The following is a 13216-nucleotide window of genomic DNA, read 5'->3' as shown; positions in this document are numbered from 1 at the left end:
CAAAATACGCTTTAAGAGTCGTATCAGTTTTTTTTGGAACCAGCTGTACCTTATCTTAATCTGACGATTTCGAGTTTTTCTAAGGATAGATTTTTTTTCGGACCCCCCTTAACGAACCCCCATGTATTAAAAGCCAATATATGGTAGAGGTACATTTACAGGGTACAAGGTTTCTTCCCATGTGATAATCTGACGTGCTCGAGTAACTTGGGGCCAAAAATCCCAGCTTGAGCTCCACTAACATTATTTAGTGATCTAAACAGTTTCTCCCATAGAAGTTGTTGCATTCGCAGGGTATTTTGTAGATGCAGTTCTTTTACCTCTTCTGTGTGTTGTTGGGTTTGGTTTTGGAGACCTTACTACCTTATCTATGTTGGAGAGGATTAGGATTGTTTTGTGTTGAATTCATAAAAGTGGAAATTTTTATAAGTTGAGGGAAAAGGCTTGCTTGAGGATTGGCAACAATGCTTTGGTGTGCTTGGTTGTATAGCGACTGCGACTACTGACAAACCCATTTGACAAGCAGCAACTCTTGACTCTTGAGTCTAGTGATCTCGATCATACTCTCGACTCTCGAGGTTTTAGGAAGAAGAAGAAGTAAAGTGTAGACTTGTCAAAGTATGGTTATTTTGATTTTGCGAAGTTATATAGTTTTGTGGATGCAATTAACCAGAATATAAATGTTGCTTTAGTTTTATTAGAATTTTTTGAAATCAAACTTGCGAATAATTTGAACAATCATATGTGATAAGTAACACCATGGGTGGCAAGCATAAAGTGGCAAATAGAACAAAAAACAATGCAAGGGTAACAAATTTAAATTCCATATTTTCTTAAATATATTTATATTTCTTTTAATTCCAGCCATCTAATAGTGGAAGAAGTGCAGAACTTCTGGGTACATCTATACCACAGTTTGCGGGATTCTCAGGAATAAAAGATACTCCTTTTGGCTTTTCCTGCAGTACTGATGAGATAGACACATCCCTGGACCCAAATACTCAAGTGATATTCAAGAAAATTTCAAAAAAAGATTCTACTACAAAGATTAAGGTTAATATGTTATACAGTGATGAGCGTGCTGGCAAAAGATGGAGAACATAAAACATTGTGAAATAAAAAGAGATGAAACTAGTAGAGGTGGAAAGTGTTGATATAAACGTATAAATTAACATTACATTACATAGTTTCCCACCTTTAGATGTCTGTGGCAGGAGTGTTTTATAAAATTCTCCTGTCACAGCGACAGTTGTCATACTCCTCCAATACGTCTAATGCTGGGAAACTATGTAATGTAATGTTAATTTATACGTTTATATCAATAGTTTCCACCTCTACTAGTTTCATCTCATTTTACTTCACAATGTATTATGTTTTCTATCTTTTGCATTATTTTGCTGGTTATTACTGTATAGTTGTTCCAGCTGATCTTTGGACATGCATGCAATTATTCACGAATTACTTTTAATTCTAGGTCCCTTTTTTATTTACAGAAACTATTCGCGATTGAAACAGAATATAGAGGGCAGGTCGAATGCAAGAAAATGGCCGATATAAATGGTATAGACAAACATTCAATTGAGGAATAGAACAATACCGATTTGATTTAAAATATTTTAATGTACTCATAATGCTGAAATTTACTAAAAATTTCTTAATAATGACCATATTCCATTCAAATCAACAATTTTCTGGTTTGTTTATACCACTTATAGTAGTTTAAATTTATTCCACCAGAGGTCAGCTACTTTGTTTTTCATCACGAATACCCCATTTTTAAATGGGTCGCCCATGTTTTCTCAACTGTCATCAATACAACTAACTTCATGCATAACTTTGATACGGGAATTATAAAAAAAGATATGCATTCCAATCCAGATCCCGTAATTTTTTGAGCGTTAGGGTTAATGTGGGTAATTGGAAACACTATTTGAAATTTCATGACATCTAACCATTTGAAATGTATTTAAAAATATACTGTTTCATATTATAATAAAATAAAAGCTCGTGGCTCTTATACAATAAGTCTACAGTAGAATGTCTTAAAAATTAGTAAGCAAAAGTCACTAAAAAAAAATAAGATATTCAAAGTTTCCATTTTATGGAATTTATATAATTTAAAAAGGAAAAGATTCCTCTCATTGGCTGTATACCATAATAAAAAACTTACTAAGGAAGTAAAACTTCACTTGTAGGTAAATTATTGAAATGGCATAATTATTGTAAAATTAAGGTCTTTTGACCTATCTATGTAGCTAGTTCCAACTACTTTGGATCTAAAGTTTCTACCACCTGATGATGGACTGATTGGTCCAAAAACGTTTGTGTGATTTTTGTACTATAGATGTACCCACTTTTATCCAATTTGGATCATTTTAGATAAAATTTTAATACAAATAAAAAAAAGTTATATATTTTCTTTAAATTCCAAATTTATTTAAAAATATACTGTTTCATATTATAATAAAATAAAAGCTCGTAGCTCTTATACAATAAGTCTACAGTAGAATGTCTTAATTAAGTATTTTCTATGGGAAATGTCTTAAGAATGTATTAATATTAATTAATAGAATGTCTTAAAAACTAGTAAGCAAAAGTCACAAAAAAAATAAGATATTCAAAGTTTCCATTTACCCCAGAAATTTTAAGAAAAAACTAAAAAACGGGGTATAAGTAAACAACAATCTCAGGCTGTTAAACATTTAAGTAACAATATTGTTTTTAATTTTGGCTGACCATGCAGTAGACACACTAGTTCCATCTTATCAGTTCGTATGTTTCTACCCTTTATGCGGTTGTAAATAATGCAATGTGGAATACTTTAGTAAGCAGCATCTTCCCTATATGTTATTTTTGTTGTTTTAATGTCTGCCACCACATTTTCTAAATCATTCAAAGAGAAGAAGAAGAATTTATTCAAAATTAGGTAACCCTAATATACAGTTACAATTGAGATATTTTATAATATGTAAGTATATACAATTTAAATTATTTGACAATAGAAAAGTGTTATGAAGATACAATATCCAATTCATAATAATAAAAATAAAAACAAAAACAAAAAAACACTTAAAATATTCCATTACAATACAAGCATTAAAAATACTATATTACTCAAAATATTACAGTAGTATGATTTACAACATAATTCTTTAAATTTTTCGAGTATTTCGTTGGTTCTCTCTTCCGTATGTACTTGCTCATCATTTTGAAAATGGCAAGACTTATAATAAAATAATTCCCTTAACATAAAAATTTGATTTCCATTTAAGTCACATTGTTTCCATTTACCCCTAACAGGTGTTTTCATTTACCCCATGCTCAATATTTAAGGGGGCAATTGTGACCATTTACTATATTTACTTCTTGTAAATAACATTCAAATCAAATTGCAAAGCATTACTTTACGGTAAATTTCAATTACTCCTCTTGGTTTAAAAACAGACCATAGTAATTGTCAGTATGATGTTCAAGCTGTTTAAAGTTGAGTCCATCAATCTCCTCAATAGTAAAAAAAGATCAAACACTTCAATAAAATAACTAAATATAACCACTGGGATAATAGCCATTTCCTAATACATAATTACATTGACAGTAGATGCGCCATACGTTTCACTTATCGTTTGGATTTACTTGTTTGGAATTTAATAATTACGTTTGTGCAAAGATCCATTGAAACAACTGTGTGTGTACAACAGATCTTAATTATTATTATATTTTTTATTCTATTATTGTAGGGACTACAAGAATTAGCAGCTCTGATTAAAGAGTCAGATCATGATACTGTGAAGACATTATTGCCAATGTGGCCAAGATTTTATAGTGTTCTTGTCACAGATACTGACAATAGAGTCAGAGAAGCAACACATAATGTGCATCACCAAATAATACTTAAAGTGAAAAGGAATATTGCTCCTTACTTAAAGCAATTAATGGCTCCTTGGTTTACTTCGCAATATGATACTTACGCACCTGCTGCCAGTGCTGCTTCACAATCTTTTACGGTATGTTTAGTTTTTAACTTGTTCACTAAAGGGGGGTATTTAAGTTTTGTTCTCACAGACCATAGCTTTTTAAATTACGATTATGTGCAATGCGATCCCCGGCTCAAGGGTGAGACACTGGTCTATGAGAAAAATCCATGTGACTCATATATGATTCGCCCAGTATGAAGTTAATACGGTATGAGTTAATATGGTATGCATATTTCATCACTTTTCTTTAAAAGATTCCTTCTATATTTTAGGATGCTTTTCCTCCAAATAAAATTCAAGAGGCAATTGTTTTTTGCCAAGAAGAGATTCTCAATTATCTAAGTGATAATTTACTAGTTCAAACTGCCCAGACATTAAGCAATCTTAAACATGTATCAGTAGAAGAAGCGGAAGCAAAATACGAACGAGTATTGATATCTTGTCTACAGGGTTATTGCTTATACCTGGAGAAAGTATCTACTGAACAAATAAGAAATACATCCGAGTTGAATAACATCATTATTTCTAACGGTGAGCAGAAATTTTAATTTTTAAATGTTTGTTCACAGCTCATGTATGACTCAAAGTACAGTTAAGTCCGTGGTTGTTTACCCGTGCGTCATCATTTAAAACATACAAAATAAGTCAGAAATTTTCAACAGTAAGTGACAAATTTTATTATACAATTTGACGTTATCAAACAAAAAAAGAATGTGTGTGTACTTTGTACGCACGTAAGAAGTTATACTTCTATTATTTGATTTAAACGAAATTACTATACTTTTTATTTATATTTTATTTAAATATTAAACTAATTTATACTTACTACTTCTCAAACATTTTTATTAAAACAGTGCCAAAAATTAAAATAATAAAAGAATAAAACACACACAAACAAATTAAAAATACCACAAATGATTTCCGAATATTGATTGTCAGAAAATTTTTTAACTAAATACGTATTTTCTGAAAATAAAATTATATAATAAATATATTTACAATCATAAAATGTATAAAAAAAAATAAAATAAAAGTTTTTATTGGGATTCGAACCAGCTAGCAGCGCGGTTGGTATATTGGGGTTCATTCGCCTTAAACGCTTCGCCACGGAGGCAATGTGTCATTATGTGCGAAGATCGACTAACTAAACGGATTAAGCTTTTGACATTTTTGAATAAAATTAAATTATTTTAATTTTGAATTGAAATGATTTAGAATTGAAAAAATACAACAAAACATAGAGTAAGAAAACAATATATTAGGTGAACATTGATAGAAATTTTGATGGTAATAAAATTATGTAAATAAAAGTATTACATACTATGTATTTTGGTAGGTTCAAATAGGTAGATATGATACATTTACAATTATTACGTACCTGTTGCTTTTAAAAACTATTTAAATGTCACTACAATTATAAACTTTTTTGTTTCTGTCCTCACAACAATAAAACTAATATATTATACATTTGTTTACCTTCATATTGAACAATTATTTATTATTCACAGATCATTTCAACACGCAATCAGAGCCCGTATAATGACTAATACCATACTGTCGGTGTGAGCATGCGCGCAGATCAATATAAATTCACCCTCAATCTCAATCGCGCCTAAAGAAGTATAACTTCAATAAAATGTAAAATGTTTAATTTCCTCAGATTAAATTTAATTTTTTATATTAAATTTAAAATGGGTTCTTGTGTTTGTGAGCTAAGAGTTTTTCCAGAAAAAATTCTATCAAACATTTTCTTTTTGTCATTTCTTTCACTTTGGCGGAAACTTAAACAAAATCATTCCTTAACTGTGTGAATAAGGTTAATTTTGTATGTAAATTATTGGCAAAATAAAATACACTTACTATAAAATTTCAAACTCCAATAATAAATTAGATGTGAAAACAACTGTTTGCACTTCTAAATGCAAAAACAGCAAAAAATTCAACAAACTGACAGCCACAAGTAAACCAATCTGAAATGTCACAAATTGTACTTAAAATCTGAACACATCTTCAAGTGTCTTTTTGTACCTATTTCTTTTCAACATACTGAGTCTAGAGTCTTTCATAAAAATAACATGTGTCTTTACTTAATATCAGCTGGTAGCTAGTTCGTTTTTAGTTTCATGCATAGAAGACAATGATGCTAGATAAAAAGGATGTGTTTTATCTCACCAAGTATTAATGATGCAAAGGTAAAAAACCATGTAGCCAACTGTAAGTAATGTCATTGTAAACCACTAGATCACAGTAGCAATGCGTGGGAACACATACTATGCTGGTCCAGTTTTGAGTTTTTCTACTGATTACTTCTAATTGAGTCACAAAATTACATTAGGCTACCCATAGGACAAGCTCTGAATTCAAAGATCACCAAAGCATTTGGTCTCCAAATCCAAAGCAGTCCTATCTAAGGCTTCGAAGCTACAGTAAGAATGTTCTGTATTCACTGTTATTTTTTATTTTTAGCAAAATTTTGGAAATTCTCTAAAAGCAAAGTGGCTCATGTAAGGGCTTCCTTTTTTAATATTATATCAGTAATCTGTCAAAAGGCTACTTTTCTCTTTGATGATAAAGGATCTCAAGTTGTCAACAGTGTCTTTGTTGGTCTTGATGAATATGATCCAACAGTTTTACCTAAAATTTGGGAAGCCACACTTTTGACAATGTCCAACATAAAGGTAAGTAGTTATACTTATGTTAAACATTTCGTAATCACCTGCAATTAAACGATTTTTGGATTTTGAGTATCTCCTGGCATAACGTCCCTTGTATATATTTGACCACATTTTTAATCAATCTAGTTTTTATTATTTTTTCCTTGGACTATTATGGACGGTTTCACCAAAGATGAATAGTGGTTTATTCGATGAATAAAGTTATTCAACCAATAAAACTGACATATCTACATTTCACCAATGTTAAAGACTTATTTTGTTTATTTACCAAATATTTACTCTTAAGAAACAAAGTCTACCCTATGTCGATGTGCGCTTTTATCTTGGGGGTGGTTCCCACCCCTTCTTGGGGGTGAAAAATGTTTTGGTTAAAATAGCCACGGAAGAGGCTAGAGAACCTAATTTTAAGCAAAAACTGTTCCATAATTATTTTTCGAAAACTCGATACTTTTTGAGTTATTCGTGGTTGAAAATTGGCCATTTTCATTGAAAAATGACACCTTTTCGGACGAATTTTTGCAAATACCTTAACTTAAACACTGTGCATTTAACAAAAAACTATATAAAATATTTATGTAGGTTATAAAAAAACAAAGAGATTCGTTCCTTCATAAATTTTCTAGTTGAAATACAAAGAGGGATATGGAAGGTAAGAAGAGTTTATTTTTGTGCTGCATGCTCAAATCGATGTATTCAAGTTGAAATTACAGAGAAACTGTCGATTTTAGGTGTATAAACACTTATAACTTTTGTAGTGCTTGAAAAGACCTTTAAAATGAGCAATACTAAATGTCGATTACATTAAAACTAATTCGCAGACTAATCGAGATATTCTGCAAAAAAGTTGATGACTAATGTATTTTAAGAAGAAATGAGAATTTAAATCAGAATTTAAATACATAATTTTCCTTGTACAATACTTTTTATTATAGTTTTATTTCTATGTTCAAAAAGTTGGACTGGATTAAAAATGGTTTTTGAAAAAAATAAGATCAAATTATAAAGCGCATTTTTAAATTTTCTTAAAAATCTTCCTTTTCCTCCATGTAAATCGAAAAAGATAAGAGATACGAAAAAAAGATACCACACAAAAATGTAGGGCTTTTTCAGATAAAAATTTCCTTTTTATTTTTCATTACTGTATCTCTTATCCTTTTCAAGTTACATGGAGAAAAAGAATGTGTGTGTACTTTGTACGCACGTAAGAAGTTATATTTCTATTATATGATTTAAACGAAATTAATATACTTTTTATTTATATTTTATTTAAATATTAAACTAATTTATACTTACTACATTATTTAAAACATTTTTATTAAAACAGTGCCAAAAATTAAAATAATAAAAGAATAAAACACACACAAACACATTAAAAATGCCACAAATGATTTCTGAACATTAATTGTCGGAAAATTTTTTAACTAAATACGTATTTTCTAAAAATAAAATTATATAATAAATATACTTACAATCATAAAATGTATAAAAAAAAATAAAAGTTTTTATTGGGATTCGAACCAGCTATCAGCGCGGTTGGTATATTGGGGTTCATTCGCCTTAAACGCTTCGCCACGGAGGCAATGTGTCATTATGTGCGAAGATCGACTAACTAAACGGATTAAGCTTTTGACATTTTTGAATTAAATTAAATTATTTTGATTTTGAATTGAAATGATTTAGAATTGAAAAAATACAACAAAACATAGAGTAAGAAAACAATATATTAGATGAACATTGATAGAAATTTTGATGGTAATCAAATTATGTAAATAAAAGAATTACATACTATGTATTTTGGTAGGTTCAAATAGGTAGGTACCTATGATACATTTACAATTATTACGTACCTGTTGCTTTTAAAAACTATTTAAATGTCACTACAATTATAAACTTTTTTGTTTCTGTCCTCACAACAATAAAACTAATATATTATACATTTGTTTATCTTCATATTGAACAATTATTTATTATTGACAGATCATTTCAACACCCAATCAGAGCCCGTATAACGACTAATACCATACTGTCGGTGTGCGCATGCGCGCAGATCAATATAAATTCACCCTCAATCTCAATCGCGCCTAAAGAAGTATAACTTCAAAAAGAAGATTTTTAAGAAATTTTAAAAATGCGCTCCATAATTTGATCTTTTTTTTTTCAAAAACCATTCATTTTAAACCCGTTCAACTTTTTGGACATACAAATAACACTATAATAAAAGGGATTGTAAAAGGAAAACGATGCATTTACATTTTGGTGGATGGGGGTTAAAATTACTTCTCATTTTTTCTTAAAATACATTAGTTATCAATTTTGTTTGCAGCATAGCTTAGTTTTAATGTAATGTACCTTTAATACAGCTCATTTTAAAGGTCTTTTCAAGCACTACAAAAAGTATTAGTAGCATTATACAGCTAAAATCGACCGTTTCTCTGTTATTTCAAGGTGAATACACCAATTTGAGAATGTACCAAAAAACAAACTATTTTCACCTACCATATCTCTTTTTGTATTATAACTAGAAGATTTATGAGGGCAAGTGTCTCTTGGTTTTTTATAACCTACAAAAAGGTTTAATATAGTTTTTAGGTAGATGCATAGTTTTTAAGTTATTCGCAAAAAACCGTTCGAAAAGGTATTATGTTTCAATGAAAATGGTTTATTTTCAACCACGAATACCTATCTCAAAAAGTATTGAGTTTTCAAAAAAAAATTATGGAACAATTTTTGCTTAGAATTAGGTTCTCTAGCGATTTCCGTTGCAATTTTAAACAAAAAATATTTCATCCCCTAAGAAAGGGTGGAAGATAAAAGCACACATTGGAATAGGCTAGATTTTGAATTAGGAGATAAGTAGAGGCTAGGCCCAAAATTTCATTAAAATCCATGCAGTAGGATAGAATTCGGAGGTAATATCCTATTCTTGCTCCCATTGACTGGCGTATTTAAATGATCAAAATTGTATTGAAACGCAATAAAAATATAATCTACTAATAAATTTTATTCGACAAATAACTATTGACTGATTTATTTATTGTTTGTGAAACCGGCGGTAAGTCTGGTATTTTTTGTTAAACTGTTTGTAACATATATGTACCATCACACTTTTTTTTTCGAAAAACCATGTATTTAAAAAAATACATTTTTTAAATTGTTTTTAACATAAATCATCATACTGTGACGGTATTTCTTCCCGAAGCTTCTCGGCGTTACGAGACAATAGAGAGATATCGCAAATGCAAACGATAATATCGTGTCAAGACGTAAATAACGTATAACGTTCTATTTCAGCACAGGCAACAAGAGAGTTATCGCAAATGTTCTGGGGCGGGGCTTAACGTTATTATGACAACCGACGTTTGGTATTACAATGTAACCTAGAAATTAATTTTGAGGAATACTGTAATTGTTTGTTTTTGAAAAATGAATTTGGATATTGAGCTGGTTGACATGCATTTTAATTTTAATGATTTAACCAACAATAAATATAAATAGTTAGTATAAAAATAATATAAAATATCTGAATAAATAATATCCTAACCACAAAAAGTAGTCTATTGTAGACAAAATAAAAATGCACGTATTTCTCAACATAAGATGATTCACAGTATTTAGTTTATAAAATTTGTATTCTATACATTATTTTTATGTTTCATCCCAAATGTCAAATTAGCGTTAACGTTATTACCGTCCCTTATTTCAACCTAAATAGCGGGACACGCTATCCGGTATTAGCGTAACATTCATTCTGCGCTTGCGTACATGTCAAAATAGCGTATTCCGCTATTAGCGTGCGATAAAAATGCATTTGCGATATCTCTCTAATACCATTCCTATCCACGGCGTTCGGAGCGAGCGCTGCCGAAGTATATATAAAGAACCGAAACTCATTCGCAGGCCAGTCAGTTACTAATTTCGACGCGATATTATATTGTTACGTTTTTGTGAACGGCTTTGAAATGTATTTTTAAAGTAGATAAATAAATATTTGCAAATGAATTAAATAAGTTAGTATGTAAGTGTAAAATAAATTAGATATATTGTTGTAAAATTAAGTGTTAAATTGTAAGTGTTATAAATTAAACAATTTCAAGTGAGTCTTTTATTTATTTAATAATAATTAAAAGTCAATTTGCGTAATAGTTCACAAATAAATAAATCAGTACAGTAATAACCCAACAATACTTTTATATCAAAAACAGTATAATACAAAATGCCTTAAATAACTCAGAGTCTTCATACAAACAAGGGCTATGGGCTCCGTGCGTGACCATGGTGGGGATACACGAAACTATGCCAGCGCCCGAAGCGGCGAAATATGACAACTTTGGAAAAGATCATAAATGGAAGGCGAAAATGTTGACAAGTGTTTCGTTGTTGAACTTTCGATTTGAAAATCATCGCGTTAAAATTGTTATAAATTAAGTAATTATACTGTAGATATAGTTAGTTAGTGTTTGAACATTAATTTAGTAGTTAAGTTAAAAGTTAAAACGGGTTAATACGTTAGTAGTGAATAAGAAATACTAAGGACTTTTCTGTAAGTTTTGCCTTTATATAATCATAGTAGCAGTAGTATAGTAGAGTAGAGGCTGGCTTAGGAGATGGACACAAACTCTCCCGGCCCCCCTGACAAAGGGGGCGGGATCTATGCTTTGCTTTCATTGAACTCGCAAAATTTTTTAAATTCCATACACATGCTAGCCCCGAGACATAAAAATAACATTAATTTAATAGAAAAAGAACTCTGTGCTTTAAAAAATAAATTCCAAAACGATCAGATCATGTTAACAGAAGTTAATAACTTATCATCTAGGATTGAAAATATTAGTAGAAGAAAAGTTGAATACAAGGACACTGACTTCGGCCCATTCCTTATTATGATAGGGAGTGACAAGGGAAAAGCAGGAAATATCCATCCTATGGATATTGGGAAAGTATTTCATACAATGGGTACGACTGGAATTAAAGAAATTAGTAGAAAAGGCATGAATAGAATTGGAGTAATTTTTAACACCTCCAAACAGGCAAATATGGTACTAAATAGCACAGAAATCCTTGAGAAAGGATTTCTTGCTTATATACCTCAAAAAATGCTAACATCAAGGGGTATTATTAGAGATGTAAGTATAAATATTTCAATGGAAAACATAGTTAACGACAGTAAATTACAAAAAAACGTGAAAATTATATCGGCCAGAAGACTTAACAGAAGAGTTTTAGATAGTAATGGGACCGTTACATACATTCCAACAGGAACTGTACAACTACTCTTTGACGTAAGAACTCCCCCTAAAGAAATAATCATATATTCAAACTTGGTAACAGTAGATCCATACATCCCTCCTGTACAGCAATGCTTCAAATGCCTAAGATTTGGGCACTCACAAAGACAGTGCAGGGGAAAAGCAAGATGCCCGAAATGTTCCGATGAACATACAGTACAAAGCTGCACAGTTTCTGTACCAAAATGCCTATACTGCGATCTTGATCACCTTGCCACAAATAAAATTTGCAAAGAATTCGAAAGGCAAAAAAAGATAAATGAAGTAATGGTCTTCCAAGATCTCACCTTTTTTGAAGCTGCCAAGCTGTTTCCCCCAATTAAGGAAAAACCAGAGAATTCGAGAATGTTTCAGAGGAGAAGTAGGGATTTTCCTTCTTTACTATCCAGCTCACCCAGAGCATTTACTCAAGCCCTTCAAAAATCCCCATCCTCCACTCCCCATTTCCAGAGTCAAAGTCATGTGGTCCCAGTTAAAAGGAAAAATAAAGTAATTCTTAAAGACATTAGTTATGACAAAGAGGCGCATAAAGCTTTATTAAATGAGGATCTAAGCAGAAATTTACCTAGATTACCGATTTTAAACAAATTAAATGATTCACAAAAGTATACGGGATCACAAGTCCCAAGTTTTGCACTCTCATTAACAAGCAATCGTGTACATTCTCAGGATAGTGTATTTTCAAAAAACGTTGATTTAACCTCTGATAATAATATGGATTTTGCAGGTTTTGATGAGGCACATAATACATCTAATTTTAGTAAAAGTAGTGTTGACTGAATTTTCATTTATTTCTTACAGATAATATAATATATTATTTTTTATATTAAAAAGAAAAAATAATAATAATAGTAACAAATTATATATATAGTTATGATATTTAATATTTTGCATTGGAATATTAATGGTTTCTTTAACAATAAGCAAGATCTAATGGTGTTTCTTAACGAATATGATGTTAATATCATTCTTCTAAATGAAACACATCTGAAATTTTCACAGCACTTGCATATTCCCAATTTTTACTGCTATAGGGATGATAGGATTGATGGATGGGGTGGAATAGCTGTACTTATTCATCAGTCTCTGGCAGCTGATAGGATAGACATTTCACATATTCACTTGCCTGAAAAATGGCAGGCTATCATTATCAAATTTGAAACATTTTTTATTATAGGATCGTATAAGACACCAGATGTTCGTTTTCGTAAGGAGATCTTTAGAGAATTGGTTCAAATGTGTGATAAACCGTTTTTCTTCATAGGTGACTTGAATTGCCAAC

The 13216-nt window shown here is 30.5% G+C and overlaps 1 protein-coding gene across 1 annotated transcript in view; it reads left to right on the top strand.

The window, feature by feature from the left end:
* The first annotated feature begins 507 nt into the window (after nt 1-507).
* Nucleotides 508-13216, top strand: part of LOC126887489 (E3 ubiquitin-protein ligase listerin) — a 76591-nt gene continuing 63882 nt past the window's right edge. Inside the window, exons 1-5 of the mRNA XM_050655060.1 lie at nt 508-807; nt 865-1053; nt 3738-4004; nt 4247-4505; nt 6441-6652. Of these exons, the coding sequence (XP_050511017.1) occupies nt 760-807; nt 865-1053; nt 3738-4004; nt 4247-4505; nt 6441-6652 (975 nt within the window). The 5' untranslated portion in view covers nt 508-759. The remainder of the gene's footprint in view (nt 808-864; nt 1054-3737; nt 4005-4246; nt 4506-6440; nt 6653-13216) is intronic.

Source organism: Diabrotica virgifera, chromosome 6 (assembly GCF_917563875.1).
Source record: "Diabrotica virgifera virgifera chromosome 6, PGI_DIABVI_V3a".
Classification (NCBI taxonomy): domain Eukaryota; kingdom Metazoa; phylum Arthropoda; class Insecta; order Coleoptera; family Chrysomelidae; genus Diabrotica; species Diabrotica virgifera.
Note: the sequence above shows the minus strand (reverse complement) of the source record. Positions and strands in the feature narration are given on the sequence as shown.